A 17,660-nucleotide genomic window follows, 5' to 3' on the forward strand; every position below is an offset into this window, starting at 1 on the left:
TGCAGCGCTCCGATTTCTGAAGAAAAGAAACTTACGGGATAAGAACCAGCATCCAGCAGAGGGCACACTCTTACTTTTAATTAAGTCATTGCAATTACAAGCAAAGTCTACTTTAAAAAAAGTAATAATAAACAAAACATTGGAGTAAAACATGCTTTTGAATAAAACTTAGTTTTTCATAAATTACAAATAAAGTCAACATCCCCACAAAATAACATGCTTCTCATTAGAATGAAGAGATGGGCACGAACACAGATGTTGCTTTTGATCTCCTCCGAAAGCTATATTAAAATCAACCATCAGGCTATTTACAATTTGGAGGTGCTTTACTTCCCCTTTACATTATAGAGGCAATTCCTACTTTGTACCTTATTCATTTGACAGCTTGTTACTTTATGTATTCTGATAATTCATACAAAATATAGATCATTTAGAAGTACAACTAAAATGCAGGAGTTTGGCACTCTGTGGCCTTAATGCGTCTTGTAGGAGAACTATTTGACATCCAGAGGATTAATGTAGCAGCAAATTACTATTTGCTCTGTAAAAAGTGGATTGTCCTCCCTCTGGATGTGCTGCATGTTGTCATGTCATAGTCGTGCCAGGCACACCTACTTGGTGCATGTACGTGCATGTAAGCGTGTCCTACTCGCTCCCTCACAGGGGCTGAGTCATAGCAACTTCTCCCTGTTACTACTGTTGTTACTACTGTTAGCACTATTAGCACTGTTACTACTGTTAGCACTGTTATTAATGTTAGCATTGTTAACACCGTTAGCAGCGAGTCCTTCTATTATGACTTTTTCCACTAGGTTTTTATGCACACATGTGTTGTATTTACGTTCACTCAATTTCTTGCCACACAGAAATCATCAGTGTTGCCGACCTAAATTTCAGCAACCATGGAAAGGCCGAATTTAATAACTGGTAGGTGAGGACCGAAAAATGGTAACTGTAGGCTCCAATAGATGCACTCAAGTTAAACTCTAATTTTCGAGGTGTAAGTATCTTAGTGCTTTCTTTTCTCCCCCAGGTGCTAATACTGGTCAAAATATAGCAGGCAGAGGAGGAGGAGGAGGAGGAGGAGGAGGAGGAGGAGCAACAAGTAGGGGAGGAAACGGTGATGGTGGACGAGGAGGAGGAGCAACAGGCAGGGGAGAAAACGGTGGTGGAGGAGGAGGAGCAACAGCAGGAGGAGCAGCAAACAGACGAAGAGAAGAAGGCACAGCAGGCAGGGGAGGAGGAGGAGGAGCCACAGCAACAGGAAGAGGAGGAGAGGGTGCAGAGGCAGGCAGATGGAGAAGAGGAGAAGATGTAGCAGGAAGGGGAGGAGGAAGAGGCGGAGTAGGAGGAAGGGGAGGAGGAAGAGGAGGAGGAAGAGGAGGAGGAGCCACAGCAGCAGGAAGAGGAGGAGATGGTGCATTGGCAGGCAGATGGAGAAGAGGAGAGGGTGCAGCAGGCAGAGGAACATTTAGGGGGATGGGTGAAAGGAGAGGAAGAAGTTGGCATGAGAAAAGAGATGGTGTTGGTGACAGACAAGATTGGAATGAAGGCAGATCAAATTCTACAGGGAGACGTCAGGCACCACAGGGTCGAGGTCTGGGCTATACTACACTGAAGGAACTCTCTGAAAAAGATCCATCTTTAGTGGCCATCACCCTGTCCGCTAACCCTGCCCTGAAAGAGCTCCTGCATGGGACAGAAATGAGGCAGGACCTTATCGAACTCCTCTGCCTGGTGCTGAGTAAAGCCTTCAAATCTCAGGCAGACAGGTGCACCCTGCAGCACCTGGCTGGCATTATAAAAGACTCAGGGTTCTTCCGCACCGTCCTGCCCCACTATCTGGTGGGCATGGGGTCAGAGTTCAACCCCGTCCGCAGGGCAGACTACCCTCGCCACCTGCAACACATCTTGACTATTCTGTCTGAGGTAAATGGTGGAAAGAATGAATGGAATAACCAATTGGTCGGTTAATTCAGCTGAAGGATAAATTGTAATACATGAAAAACATTCGCTGAGTGTGAGTTTGCATTAAATAGACTCCGAAGAACTGCCTTCAATGAAGGACGCAAACAAAGTCCAACCAACAATTTTCACAGAATATATTGTGTGCCTTGTTTTTGCCTGTTTACAAGTGTTAAATTAGTAATTGTGTTACCTGAAGTTAAACATACTTGTACTAACCATCCTCAATATTCTGCTCATTAGGTCCTGAGCACCTTCCCTGCCAGCTCAACCCAGGCTGCAAGTCTGCTACTGACACTGCTTAAAACCTCCATCAACCACCTGAGGGCTTCCGGGGTGGACATCCAGCCTCAAACGGAGGAGAGTGTGGAGAATCTCGAGGGCCTGATCAAGCACCTCGAGGAGCGATCCAGGGAGGGAACCCTGCGCTCAGACAAGGACACGTATGCCCTTCTGCCCACCGGAGGTGAAAGCCCAGATAAGGGCCTCTTGTAGATCTGTTTAGTACAAAGGCTGCTATGTAAATGTTTTGATACCCTGCTCTCAAGCATACACCGCAGACCATCTTTTGATTTAACCACTCAATGTCCTATTCATGTGAGAAACTCAATGTTTCTAACCCAGGTGAAGAAATGGCAGGTGAAGATTTCCGGACCATACCCATATACCCAACGGCTGAGGAGTTCCAGCAGGAGCAGAGGCCCTTCCTTCGACCCAACCTCACCTCTAAGCGCTACACGAACACCCACCTCTACCTCGACACGCACTTCCGGCTGCTGAGAGAAGACTTTGTGCGGCCACTCCGTGAGGGGATCCAGGAACTGCTTCGGAGCCAAATGGACAAGGCAGGAGGGGGTGTTAATCCTCTGAAGAAGAAGCAATTTGATGACATCAGAATCTATATTGACACAAAACTGGTGGTGCCCAGGTGCACGCCTACTGGCATTGCCTACATAGTCCAGTTTGACATTCAGCCACTCAAGGTTGGTTGTATGACATTTGACCCAATCAAGAACATATTGAGATTCAGTGCTGTTGGGCTTATGAAAATGCATGTATCGACGCGCATATTCATCTTTCCTCCTCTATCCCACAGTTTGTGCGCTGGCAGAACTCCAAGAGGCTGATCTATGGTTCCCTGGTCTGCTTGTCGTGTGATAATTTTGAGACCTTCCTGTTTGCAACAGTGTCAGATCGGGATCCCAAAACTTTACAGAAGGGATTGGTCCAGATTGCTTTTACCGAAGAGAGCAGAAGCAAGTTGGCCAGATTTGAGGTGGGCAGTAAAGTGCTTGAGCCGAATGCATGTTACGGTTAATGCAGTTACGGTCTGATTTAAGACACTTTATCTACCAAATTAATCAATACATATAGCTGATATGCATGGGGTTAAAAAGATATTGAAAATGCCTCCAAGTACAACTGTATAGCAGCACAAACTTGCAGCGTCCAAAACGAGGTGAATCAACAACTCACCAAGGCTGTTAACTTCCTGACATGCAGGATAGGTGCAGGGTGGGAGGAATTATGCCTTTTATATGGAACTAATAGAACAAAAACTAAACTTATTTTTTTCTCTCAGAATGATCAATTGTTCATGATGATTGAGACTACTGCCTACTTTGAGGCTTATCGCTATGTTCTAGAGGGTCTAAAGGAGCAGGAGGAGGACAACCTACCCTTTCAGAGGTAGGAGTGTGTGTATGTGTGTGTTTTTTGTTAAGTTAACGTTAAGGAGAAGTTTTACATTCTACCGTCAAGGTCATAGTTTTAATATAACACTTCAAAAACAAGTTCAAAGTTAATTTTTCAAAAGGAAGTGAGGGGGCAGTACTGTACAAAGGGAGTTCAGGAACCACACTTTCATTTGTTCAAGTTAATTACATTGCCAACTCCCAGTGCCTCCATTGTTACTACAAAATAATGTACAATATATGATACACTCTGTTGACCATCTGTGTTGTAGATGGCAGTTAAAGCCTTACTTTGTCTAGTACGACTACTAGCTTATGATGTGCAACTAATATTAATCCATCTCGGAACCCATCGGCTATCAGTCCGGCGATGGAGAAACCTCGGAGGGCAGGGGGGATATTTCTTGGGGGTTCTGGTGCGTCCAGCCGATATCCGGGCTGAGACTTCCTTTGCTGCGAGTTGCTCATTGTAACTCATTGCAACTTCAGACGCAAGACTGGAGTTGGAGTGGAGACGGCGCTTGTGACTGAATCGTTTTCGAAGTAGACAGTTTAAAAGCTGACTTTAAACCAATAAAAAGCTCATTCATTGTCAGATGATAACCAGTGGGTTCTGAAATTGCATATCGGTCAATGCGTTCTGCCTCTTTTGCTCTTCAACCGACTATTCGCCTGCATTCAACCAAAGCACGCTTCAGTGAGAATGATAAAAAGTATTTGGACAAAAAAAATGGAGCGTCAAAATCTTTTTCCATTACCTACAGTGATTCACATTAAGTCAGTCTAATTGCTTTATGATTCTTCTCCACTGGTGTTACTGTTATACTGCAGCACCAATATGTTTTTAACATTCATCATTAACCTGTATGTCACCTGTGGCTGCTGTTAAGGAAGACTTGCATCGGCTCCCTTTAATGATAACGATCGAGCTTCATGCCGTTTATTGCAGCGCAGTTTTACTCAACGTTTTGTAATTGTTCGTTGGAGAAAGACAAGTGTCTAATCAATGAGACCGTTTCTACATCTTTTCACACAGATGGCGTCGGCTAAAAGTAATCTTCCTATTCGTAATGTGTCCAGGTACATCGTGGAGTGCAACCCAGATGTGCAACCCCCAGCTTATCTGCAAATAAGCGATGATTATGACCTGTCATTTGTTGCTCACCCTGACCATGAGCACAATATACAGCCCTTTCCCAGCCTGGATGCACGGGCCTGGCCGAAAAAGGAGGAGCTGGGGCTGGATGAGTCTCAGATGAGAGCCTTCCAGCTGGCTCTCACAAAAGAGCTGACCATCATACAGGGACCTCCTGGCACGGGTGAGACATTGAAAAGACATTGTTGCGAGGATGACTTCATTGAGATGTAAATGACGAAAGTGTGAAATGTATTTTCACACATTTTGTAAAATGACAAATCCACTAATGCACAAAAATCGGGCATGTTCCATTTTTCGCAGGAAAAACCTACGTTGGCCTCAAGATTGCTCAGGCTCTGTTGACCAATCAGGCGCTTTGGCGAGCTGAACGTGACAAGGCTCCAATGCTGGTAGTGTGTTACACTAACCATGCCCTGGATCAGTTCCTGGAGGGTGAGCGGTGACGCCGATACAATCAGATGGAGTTTACATGTTTTGAGGGATTTGGGATTATTTGTATGCATGCTGAAATCTTTGCTTAAGCGCCTCCCTCTTCAAGTTGTATTTGATTATTTAATTTCACAAACTGACCTTGACTGGGCAACGTTAGACTGATACGCTTTTTTGTTTTTCCTCTGCTTCCAAGGTATTCATAAGTTTCTGCCAAATGGAATAGTGAGAGTAGGAGGGCGCAGCAACAGTGAGGTCCTGAAGCAATTCAATCTCCGGGAGCTGATGCACTCACCTGTCTTCAAGCGTACGCTGCCGTCTGACTTGCAACGTGCATACAATCAGGTGAGCTGCTTATGCTGCCTCACCGGTGGTGTGAACTTGTTGTTTCACGTTGCTCCACACTACTTTCTCTCATGTATACCAACTTGGTGAGACTATATGAAGGGATATGTGTTTCAATAATTCCAAACAAGTCTGAAGTTAATCATGTTGTGCCTCATTTTTTTTTGTTGTCTTGCATTCAAATTCTTCTAACTTCAGCTCGATAAGTTGCAGCATGTTAGTGTTGTTGATTCTCTAAACGGACAAAGGCACGAATGGAGACAAACATAAGGATGCAAAGACCTGTTACTAGGAGAAAAAACGTAAGCTTTTTTGTTAAGAAAAGTAGCCATGCTCTCAGTTTAGGGGGAGCAAAAACAGTCTTTTTATGTAATGGGCAATTTGGGGCTTTTTCTTTTCTTCACATGTCCACTTTCAGACTAAAGAAAACATCCACAATACACATTTAGGTGTTTCTTTTACGACACTTGTCTTTTTCTATTTGTATATCTCTTCCACATTCCCCAAAACTTGGCTTTGGAAAATACCCTGTTTTCATATTCAAACGCAGCATCTCAGAAAACCTTTTGAAACATGGAGGGCATTTTACAGTCTTCAAAGGCATATCTCTCCAAACTACCCAAAGAGTAATCTCTACTCTCTACTAAACAAAAACCCAATAACTGAACTTCCGATCCCCCAAATTAAAGCAACGCAACTCGACACTCTTAACTCATGCTGGGGCAAAACATTCACTGACCAACAAGTCTCCAAAAACTCTTTTGCCAACCTGTGTGCCTCTGCCACACTTTGATCCTCCTGAGTCATTGATTTTAAGTGCTCCAGAAAGCAGGTGGAGAGAGTGGCGTGAGAACAAAAAAAACTCACACACATTACAGAACACGCAAGGCCGCCCAACATAATTAGTTTGTCTCATTCTTTTGCGACGCGGCCGCCTAATCACTGTCTTCATAACATGTTAATCAGCTTTACAGGCAGCTGTGTGAGGAGGAGAGGGGGATCCAGTTTCAGAGTGTGAAGCTGGAGTGTTCTCTGAAAGGCATCCTGCGGGAAAGCTACTTACAGAGAGCCATCTCAGACCGACACTGGGAAAGTCTGCAGCAGCCACCACCTGTGAGGGAATAAAAACAAACATTGAATGGGCGTGAGTAAGCCGAGAAAGGCGGTATAGATGAAGACTCATCAGTTCCTGTTCATGATTTCATTTGTAGACCGGGGATGGTTTTCGGATCTTCGGCGAGAAGAAGTCCAGTCTGATAATGGACTGGTTGGGTTTTGGTTCCACCGTTTTCCTGCAGAGGGAGACAGAGAATGCAAATAGACATGACGGTAAGGCTCCTCATGTATTTGGCTCTCCGCCGAAGCCGATCGAAGAATACCTCACGGTTGCTTTTTCTGAAGAAAAACTTTGTTTTGTGTTGTGTGATCCCTCCTCCCCCCACATGTTTTTCCTTCAAACTAGTGAAACCCAGGACAGCACTGGTCTCATTTACACAGATACATTAGATGTTTAACATAAAGTGAAAAAGTAATGGACCGACCAGTTAAAAGCATCAAATTATTAGTAGTATTATTAATAATTAAATATTGACGTCAAAGAAGTGGTCAACCATAAGACACGTAAGACCTGTACTGTCATTACCTTTTCCTTTCCTGTTCCACTCAACCATTACAGATATAAATGGCTGATAAAGCACTACACATGGATTTTCACTTAACTGTTTTGAGAAAAAAAAAGTGTTTTTGGTAAATATAATTAAAAGCTCTCTCGGTAACTGTCCATCTTCTTCAAAGTAAATAGACGCGATCAGTGCCAGATGCCTAAGTTATTAAGACACTGATTCAGGCAGCATCTCGGTCCACTCTGTCCAAAGCATTTTGTTTGAATACCAACCACTCGGCCAGATAACCTGAGCGGCTCCATGTCAGCAGTCTCCAAGCCAGCTGACATGAACACTCGAGAGTTTCAAAAGTAACAACGTTATCTTCCAATTCTCCGCCCTAAAGGGCTCCAGCTGAATTTTGTAGTTTAAGAATAATAAATGACCCATAACCAAGTTCAGTGGACCGGTTTCTGGAAATCACGAACTTGCACCATTCCAACTAAAATGCCACCTATTCATTGTACTGGTGAATGAAACCAGCGTCGCACTGATTCTTACTCCAATGTGTTAGATGTAGAAGAAGAGGAACCGCCGGAGCTGGATGACGAGGACGACTTCATTGAAATCGCAGAGGAAGCGGATCTGATGCAGGAAGAGCGATTCATTGAAGACGGCAGTGATCCCAGAGGTGGCAGAGATGGCAAAAAGAACGGAAACATAGAGGAGGCTGCAAGAGAATTAGAGGAACTGATGCTGGCTATGAACCTGGACACAGACGACGTACAGGCTGAGCAGAGCGAGGGAGGAGGATGGGAGGTAAAATTAAGAGGAGACTTTTCCTGTGGAGATAGTAATGGATTTAACATTTCATCAGTATTTTTGCAATCCCTATTTAATCAGACAATTTGATTATGAATACATTTATTTAGAGCAGACTGGTTGAAAAAGGAGTACACATGGTGCATTAGTATATCTTAAAGCTGTCCAATGGACCTGTATCAGGTGCTGCACTGTACCTGCCCTGTTGTTTTACATTTAATATTTCTTACAAATACACTTTGTGTGTGCGTGTCCTTGAAGTCTGAGTGCATTCCTCCACCACAGATCCATTTCTTTTTCACTAAGTCTCAAACTGTTTGATCTCATACTTCATTTTGATTGACTTAATTCAATTAAGGAGTAACAAAATGTTTATATATATATATATATATATATATATATATATATATATACACACACACACACACACTTTGTTGTATATGTTTAAATTGAGGTTATTAAGTGCAAAGCTAACCTTGCTCTGACCTCTGCAGATACAAAGATCCCAGAAGAGAAAGTTGAAGAACCGAATCAGGAGAGAGCTGGCAAATACCTCGGCCATGACTGCAACAGAGGAAGGTGTTATCTTGGATATTTGGACCCTTAGCCAGCGAGACAGATGGAGACTCTATCGGTATGTCTGCATCTTTGTTTCGCTTTTCTCTCCTGTGTCTGCAAACAATGTGCCTTTTTTTTTTTTTAATCTTTGCAACCTATTTACTTTCCCTCACTTCTCCTAGTACATCTTTTACATTTCCATCCTCCCTCTTAATACATCTTCCTTTCTATGCCTTGCTTCCTCTCTTCCCCCAAGCAACCTCAGTCTGGTAGAAGTAGTCTATTCCCAGTGTGTATAATTAAGTCAACTAATCACCAGGAAAATGTCTCCCAGAAGATCTTCTCACCTCCGAGAGCAAAGACATAACTACGTAACGGGCTATAAGGAGTCTTGTTTACATAGTCGTAATTGGTATTTAAACTGACAAATAGAGCAATTTCCTTCCAAGACTGATATATCTTACTGTAATTGTTTAACTACTAGTAACAAGTACCACAGCACCATTTATTCATGAATCTTTTACTTTGGAAGCTGGAATACTCATTATTCTCTCACAATCTAACAGTATACTCGGCGCCAGCTCGCCAATTGTCACAATGTTTTGCCGTTATGTCTGCAGGTTGTGGGTGGCACGCTACAGAGTAGAACTTCGCACTATAATCCAACAGTCTGAAGAGGCCTATCAAAATGCAGTGGACCGAATGGCTGATGTAAAACGTCACGAGCACCTCTGTCTCCTCTCAAAGGCCACGGTACAGTAATAAGTGCAGTGATGTATAGTATAGAATGACTTAAACTTGTAATTTTACTTCAGGTTCAAGTAAAAAATCTTCTTGAATTCATGGGTTATCAGCTTTATGTAGTCTTCAACTGAATATGCTGAGAGGATAATGAAGCATATTGCTTTACTTCTACTCAATATTATGTTCTTTTTTTCCTAAAGGATGCTCTCTAAACATATTCAATATATGTATAAGTCGAGACTGGGGTATACTGCTCGCAATGCTCAAACTTGTAGACGGCAGCAGAAACATTTCAGTGCGGCCTCTGTGGATCACTATGAACGATGGTATTAATGATACTAAGGCGAGGATGCCAGCGAGCCAGGGGAGACTACTGCGCCTGTCCAAAAAAATACTGCGAAGCAGAACCCTCCATAAAACTGCAACCTGCCACTTCTACACTTGAGTTTTTGTGCTGATTAAACAAACAACACACCGTGCGTTAATTAGCAAGCTTTAGGCCGATTTTGCTGTCTTTTTGGGGGAAGCCAAATTAGCCATTCCCTCCTGTTCCCTGTGTTTGTGCTGGGATACATTTATTGGCTGCTGGCTGTAGCTTCATATTTAATGTACATCCATCAGGTTATTGGCATGACAACAACCGGGGCGGCCAAGTTCCGCAGTGTTCTGCAGAAAGTGGCTCCACGTCTGGTGATCGTGGAAGAGGCCGCAGAGGTTCTCGAGGCTCACATCATCACGACACTGAGCAAAGCATGCCAGCACCTCATCCTCATCGGAGACCACCAGCAGGTACGAAGCCACACCGAAAAATGGGGCAGTGATTCCTAAACTCTGTGTCCTTCCATTAAACTCTTGCAGGGCAATTTGTGCACTGGTGTATTTTATTAAGCCATCTTCTTCTGACTGAAATTACCTTTTTTAAATGCGTGGATAAAATATAAAGGACAACCTGTTCAGAGGGATTTTGTGTGGTCGTCAGTATGTTTGGGCATGTTGCCTTGAGGGAAATGGCAAACATTAACGTCCCATGCCGGCCATTACAAAAGATGGAGAAGAGTAAGGAGTGATATGCTGGACATCAGTAGACTATTACACCAACTTGTCTAAGGCCTGCCAAGGACATATGGCCAGGCAGCCTGTCTAGCAATCTGCGATACACACAATTCTGTCACACATCTCACTATTCTGTCCTGGTCTCTTCTTGCTGTGGAACTTCTGTCTGCTCTTTTCCTAATATTTGCTCATTGTACTATGTTTATTCATGAATGTATGCAGGCATTTAAATACACAAACAAACCGGACTTCCGTACAGTTGTAGTGAACGTTTAGCAAGTACAAGAATGGAGTTCAAAATAGAGTTTAACTTGAAAATTGCATTTATTGTAACCCAGGATTGGAAATCAATATTTTTTTTTATTTTTTTATTTTTTAGGTATATCTGATTATTTTAAAAGCTATTTACTACTGTGCACGAAGCTCCTTTCACATTCTATATTAAGTGCAATTTAATGTGCAAAATTAATATTAAAGTCTCTGATTTATCAATTTAATCTACTGCACAATTAAATTGGTACAGGTGTGGTTAAAAAAAAAAATTGAAATAAAAGTAAGCCAAGCAATCAAGATGAAATATTCTGACGGCGCAATTATTTCATGGGTCTAAAGCCATTTGATAATATATTGTATTTAGATAATATTACAAGTGTTCAGAGCTTTGTTTTCACAGAAACCAAACTTGAATCTGTGCATGTAACGGAGGTGGATACATCACACTTTCCAAGTAAAATAAGCTTTGGCATTGTTGTGCTCTTCATTAATCACAGGTTTGGTGTTGCGTCGAGCTGAACACAATGCATCACATTTATACTAGAATTTGTCGTGCCGCCCCCGCACCCCTCCCACATACATGCACAAACACACTCTGTCCTCTAGCTAAATTAGGTTTGCACACACAAACGCACATTTTCTGCACAGTCGTAACTCGACAGGAGAGGAAAAGAAAGTTAGAGTGCATTTGCATACGTTCTGTATTCCCATCCAGCCACCCTAAACAGAAACTCATAGCAGAATATTGTTAATCCCTCCCAGGCTTACTATTTTAAAGATGGTTGCTTCCACCTGTGTCTAGGAACTGTGTAATAAGTATTCACGAGCATTTACATAACTGTAAATGGTCTGATCACCATAGGCATGTGGCCATGAACGTCATCCCTCGATTCTTCACTTCTATGCTTTAAATATGCTAATACAGGACAATAAACCTGCCAAATTGTCTTAATCACCACTGGATGGAACACGATTTATTCATTAGGATATAAGAAGAACACATGTTCTCAGTCAGAAAAAAAAATATATATATTTTGTCATAATTCATAAAAACTGAAGAGTTTAAAGCATATGGTAAAGCTGTGATTTTTCCTTCAGCTGCGCCCCAGTGCCACAGTATATGAGCTCGCTAAGAACTTCAACCTGGAGGTGTCCATGTTTGAGCGGCTGGTGAAAATGGAACTTCCTTATGTCCGACTCGACTACCAGGTTTGTGTCTCTGCCTCCATTCATATCCAAATATAAATCATTACGCATTAATTGGTATGAATGTATGTTTCTTAGGCACATCTATGCCTTTGTATCGATATGGTGAGTTTAATCTGCATTTGTGCTTTGGATTGTTCTTCAGCATCGTATGAGGCCAGAAATAGCCTGTCTTCTGACCCCACACATCTACGCCGAGCTGGAAAACCATCCGTCTGTGTTGGACTACGAAAGCATCAAGGTGCATATTTTATTTTCTTTCCTGCTGAGTCTCTACTCTGCTTTATTTTTTCTCAGCACTAGATATCCATTTACTTGTGTGTGTGTAGTATTCCATTTTTTTGGAGTCACTGTTGGTCAATATTTTTAAAACTATGATAAAAGTATGTGGTAAATATCAAAGAATAACATAGAACATATTTTTTTAAATGCTGTTTTACAGGGCCTTGATACCAATCTATTCTTCGTGGAGCACAACAAGCCAGAAGAAGATATCAAAGATGGGAAAAGCCATCAGAACAAACATGAAGCCTTGTTTGTAGTCTCTCTTTGCCACTATCTTATCTGTCAGGGGTACAAACCAGAGCAAATTACCATCCTCACAACCTATACCGGGCAGCTCTACTGCCTGCGTAACCTCATGCCTGCCGAGAAGTTCACAGGGGTCAAAGTGCATGTAGTGGACAAATACCAAGGAGAAGAGAATGACATTGTTTTGTTGTCTCTGGTCCGGAGCAACCGGGAGGGTAAAGTTGGCTTTTTGAGCATTCCCAATCGCGTCTGTGTCGCCTTGTCTCGTGCCAAGAAAGGCCTCTACTGTATTGGCAATAGTGCAATGCTGGGCCAAGTCAAACTGTGGAGCAACATCTTCCACACCTTGAGGGAGAAGGACCAGATTGGAAGAGCTCTGACGCTGTGCTGTCAGAATCATCCGGAGCTAAAGGTGAAAGCGGCTGATGCTGACGATTTCAAACAAGCCCCCGAGGGAGGCTGCATGAAGCCCTGCGAGTTCCGGTTAGATTGTGGCCACGTTTGCACACGTGCCTGCCACCCCTACGACCCTGAGCACAAGAAGTACCAGTGTATCAAGACGTGCCAGAAGATTGTATGCGATCTGGGACACAGGTGCAAACGTGAGTGCTATAAAGAATGCCCAAAGAAATGTACAGTGATGGTTGAGAAGAACATGCCCCGGTGTCGACACACAGGGATGGCTCATTGCCACAAGGACCCGGAGACATTAATTTGCCAGGAGCCTTGCACGAAGCTGCTTCACTGTGGACATCCATGTGCTTCCTTTTGCGGAGAACCATGCACCAGTCGGTGCAATGTGAAGGTCACCATAGAACTAGAGTGTGGCCACAGTCAACAAGAGGCATGCTTTTTCAAAACACGCACACACGAGATTGAATGTAGGACCCCTTGTGGGGAGCAGCTCAAATGTGGCCATGCCTGCATTGGCAGCTGTAGCAAGTGTTTTCAGGGACGGTTCCATTCCCCGTGTCTTCACAAATGTGATCGTCTCCTGATTTGCTCTCACATGTGCCGGGAGCCCTGCACTCGCATTTGCCCCCCCTGCGAGAGACCATGTGAGAACTGCTGCGTGCACAGCAAGTGCACGAAGCCATGCGGGCTGCCCTGTGCTCCGTGCATCGAGCCCTGCGCTTGGCGGTGCCCTCACCAAAGCTGCAGTAAGCTCTGCCATGAGCCGTGCGATCGTCTGCCATGCAACCAGCCCTGCGCCAAGACCCTGGATTGCGGCCACCAGTGCATAGGCCTGTGTGGCGACAAATGTCCAAGCAAATGTCGCATTTGTAATCGCGATGAGGTCACAGAGATTTTCTTCGGCACCGAGGATGAGCCTGAGGCTTTCTTCATTCAGCTAGAGGACTGCGGACACATCATTGAATACACAGCCATGGACCAATACATGGGGATGGATGCCAACCAGCGGGCAAGTGAAGAGGATGTGGGCATCAAACTGAAGGAATGTCCCAAGTGTAAAACTCCAATCCGCAAGAATCTACGCTATGGATCTCACATCAACCGCTGTCTTGCTGAGATTGAGATGGTAAAGGTCAAGATAAATGGATGTGAGGCAAATATTGAAGAGCACAGGAAGAGCCTTCAAAAACAGTGGGCGGACAACAGTGCCCTCGTTGAAATGTTTTTCCAAATAGAATATGTGAAAATCAATGCCCGACTGCAAAGGTATCTCCACGTAAAGGACCTGTTGATCCTGGAAAACCAAATGGGTTTCTTCATGAAAGTGGCAAAGCTGAAGAGCATCCAAAAGAAAAAACTGTCGGCAACTCAAAGCTTGACATTAGAAGAGCATGTCGAGGAGTTTGTGCGCTGGCTCAATTACTCGCAGCAAAGGTTCACAGAACAGCAGGCCTTTGATTTGCAGAGAGAGCTGCAGAGAATCACCCTCCTGACTGAGCTCCACGCCCGTTGCCACATGGCAGACATAAGAGGACAAAGTGCCAAAATACAATCTGAGGTACAAACAATAACAGAGGTTTTGAAAAAGTCCGGCCAATTCACAGAGGAAGCTCAACACTTGGTGAAAGAAACCATGAAGGAACTCGACAAGAAGCTTCCACCCTCAGGCTTGGGGATCAATGAGGAGGAGAAGAAGATGATCGTCTCTGCTCTGCAAATGCAGCCTGGACACTGGTTCAAATGTCCCAATGGCCACGTCTACATCATAACGGAGTGCGGAGGGGCGAACGAGAGTCGACGCTGCACTGATTGCGAAGCTACCATCGGTGGAGCCAATCACAGACTGGCAAGTGGCAACCGAGTCGCCTCAGAGATGGATGGATCACAGCATGGTGCTTGGTCTGACGCCTTCAACCTTCAAAACTTCGATCCTGACTTCTGAAAGCCATCTTGGCGACGTCCATTGTTGCCTTCAGAGTCTTGGTCTGTTGGAGGCAACTGGTTATGAATTTACTGTTACGACCACTTTAATTCATGTAGGACGGATTGCTACTAAAGTTGGCGATATATCGCAGTTGTAGATTTTACTTTGAGTTTTATGAAGGCTTTTCAAAAGGGGATCAGGCACCATTCAGGCTTTTTAGTTCTTGTGTTTTATATATTATCATCCCTAGTTATTTGTGCTCTTTTGCTGTGTATTGTTTTTGATGCCACTTTCTAATGACTTTTAACATTTCCTGCTTCAGACATACTGGGTAGTGGTTTTGTTTTAAACATCGCTTAACTGCATTTGTTTAAGATGCCTTGTTTAAGTCACAGTTATCATGTTGAACAATAGGTGGCAGTAAAACCCTGTAAAAGAACATGCAGATAAATCGCATGATGGTGATCATTTTTTGACAGCTTGCTCAAACAGAATAAAACATGTTTGAATCTATTCGTCCGTTCTTGTCTTAATTTCACACACATGCCATAATGTAAGGAATGCCAGCAGGGAGAGCAGTGCCGACCAATCGAAGGTTTCTGCGAATATAATTGCAATTACAATGTACGTTTGCATTTTCATATGGGCCTTCATAGGCAGACAGCATTAGGCTGAAATGATTACCATGTAAACTTGTTCTATATGTGTAGACACAGCACATTAACATCATTTTCATAGAGTCGCTGTTCTGTAGGATCATATATATATATATATATATATAGTATAAAAATAAATCCTCTTCACCATTACAACACATACTGTGTTTCCTACCCTGCTTTGTCTCTCACACACACACACACGCGCGCACACGCACACTTCCAGTGGTACGAACAAGAGTTTATCGCAGTCTCTAATAGTACATCATTGGGATTGAAGCCAAAGAAAGAACCCTGAAATGGCCACAATTCCTCTTCACTACTGTACAGTCGCTGAGTTTCATTTTGGCATTCTGTAAATGCTTGCATCACTTTATTACATGATGAATGTGTCCCTGTCACAAAACCGGCTCCAACGCAAACTGTGCTGTCTGCAGGGAGGGGAGGAGAAAAAAAAAGAACAACAACAAAAAAAAAATGCACTGTCAAGACAAGTGTTAAAATTGAGCAAACTTTAAAAAGGTGCCACTCTTTCAGTATTTATAGGATTCAAACACCCGGCTGAGCGAGAGCCGGACAAAAGGAGGCATTGCAGAAAAATGGTAATATCCTACAGAGTGGACTGTCTCATCCATCATGTCCGGTGGCTTTATGTTATTGTCAGAGTTTCAGCTAGTGTGACCCTGCAATAGAACTACCAAGTTGTTAACCGCACCCTCCCTCATGTGGTTTCTTTACGGTCTCTAGCAGAACGGATGAGACTCTGGGTTGCAAAGGTCCCATTTAAACAAAAAGGATCTGACACACCCAGCACAGATCTGCGAGGCCAAATATCTGCGGGCAATGTGAAGGATCAAATGCTTACAGCGAAGCCCGCAACACGTTTTGAAAACCACAACAAAGACGACAGAGCGGCCGTGTCTGTGAAGCTGTTCAATGCAGTGCGCGGTAAACATGACCTTAACAACACGATGAGCTGTGACACTAAATCAATCCACGTTTCTTGACAGTGGAGTGAAAACGGTGTCCCAATCCTATAATTAATAAAAGACAATTTGAAACTGCTATCTTTGGTCTCGAGTAAATGCAGAACATTTGACTTACTGGCGGATAATATATTGAATCTTTCTGTCTGGAATAGCCAGACACTGGACCAGAGGGTCAAAGATTAAATGAAACCCGACTGCCACCAGTATCCTGTCACCTCGATCCTCTTTCCACTGGTATCACGCTCAAATGTCAGATTGTGAAAGTGAATGGCAAGTTCCAAACAAGCTGATGCACGGGGAAAAACATGCATGAGTGGACTGAGAATTAACAATTTGCTCCACATGCAACGTAATGTTGGCAAAGAGTTGAAACTTGAAGTTTGTGACATCAGGTGACGGCGCTGGAGCAGGCGATGATATGAGCATTTCCAACTATGATAAGCGACAAACTCAAACTACAGTTAGCTCACATTTAAATGATTGTTGATTCAACACAATCCTCTAAAATTGGACCAAGGAGGTGGACGGAGACAAAAGGTGTCACTTCTCCCATTAATGCACAAGCACGTTGAAATTAGTGAGCGCAATTTGGAAGTTTTTAAAACATCACTTGCACAAACTGTAATAAAACACACACTATAGACATGCTAAGTGAATGGAAAGAGTGGATGAATGGATTTCATAAGGCCTCCATGTATTATCTGGTTTTGATAGAAGTTTCACCTCTTTGCAGTTTAAAAAGTAGTCCAAAGAAAAAAAGAATGGTTTTACTCTCTGGAAAAAATGCAACCCGGTCTATAATCACAGAGTGAGCTGTTGGTATTATGTTGCCTGTACGGGCAACGGGGTTGCATTATCAGAACATTGCTTATTACTGTTCCCTTGGTGGCTTTTTCATCAGCAGAGCCGGTTGAGCCCAAGGTTTCTTCACAACACGGGATGACGCTCCACCAGACAGAAACTGCTCGTCACAGATGGAATATATATCGCAGCTTTGCTCTTTTAGCAAAAGATCTGAAGCAAAGTTACTTAAAGATTAGCGTTCACTATCATGTGTTACCTCCAGACCCCCTAATGTGTGATGAAGCATGTCTCCGGGCTAAATAATAAATGAGAGGCTGTTTACATCGCTGTGCCGCGGAGAAGTTGGTTTCAAACTTTTTCTCCTGCACTGCATGATTGCAGTGGCTTCTTTTTCCCGCTGTATCGCTAATTAATTTCCTTTGATTCCGACTTGTGCTGGTATCCATAGAGATAGCTCTCCCGGCCCCATCATTTGAATTCTGTGCAATGTCAT

The 17,660-nt window shown here is 43.4% G+C and overlaps 1 protein-coding gene across 1 annotated transcript; it reads left to right on the top strand.

The window, feature by feature from the left end:
- The first annotated feature begins 1,386 nt into the window (after positions 1–1,386).
- Positions 1,387–15,202, top strand: znfx1 (zinc finger, NFX1-type containing 1). The gene is made up of 17 exons (XM_068595211.1): positions 1,387–1,929; positions 2,209–2,431; positions 2,590–2,948; positions 3,062–3,241; positions 3,548–3,654; positions 4,740–4,978; positions 5,119–5,250; positions 5,444–5,592; positions 6,559–6,705; positions 6,804–6,921; positions 7,768–8,012; positions 8,510–8,649; positions 9,194–9,326; positions 9,939–10,106; positions 11,742–11,852; positions 11,995–12,090; positions 12,292–15,202. Exons 1-17 carry the CDS (start codon positions 1,480–1,482, stop codon positions 14,734–14,736), a joined length of 5,442 nt encoding a protein of 1,813 aa, XP_068451312.1. The 5' UTR covers positions 1,387–1,479; the 3' UTR covers positions 14,737–15,202.
- The last annotated feature ends 2,458 nt before the right edge of the window (positions 15,203–17,660 follow it).

This window comes from Clinocottus analis, unplaced genomic scaffold (genome assembly GCF_023055335.1).
Source record: "Clinocottus analis isolate CAN_PGR_092001 unplaced genomic scaffold, fCliAna1.0.p SCAF_3, whole genome shotgun sequence".
Taxonomy (NCBI): Eukaryota; Metazoa; Chordata; class Actinopteri; order Perciformes; family Cottidae; genus Clinocottus; species Clinocottus analis.

What these genes read in the sequence shown, in the direction of transcription:
- znfx1 (XM_068595211.1), top strand. Translation starts at nt 1,480, where the DNA reads ATGGGTGAAAGGAGAGGAAGAAGTTGGCATGAGAAAAGAGATGGTGTT. An exon ending in GCAAGTTGGCCAGATTTGAG is followed by an intron (nt 3,242 to 3,547) that starts GTGGGCAGTAAA and finishes TTTTTCTCTCAG; the next exon opens with AATGATCAATTGTTCATGAT. An exon ending in GACAACCTACCCTTTCAGAG is followed by an intron (nt 3,655 to 4,739) that starts GTAGGAGTGTGT and finishes TAATGTGTCCAG; the next exon opens with GTACATCGTGGAGTGCAACC.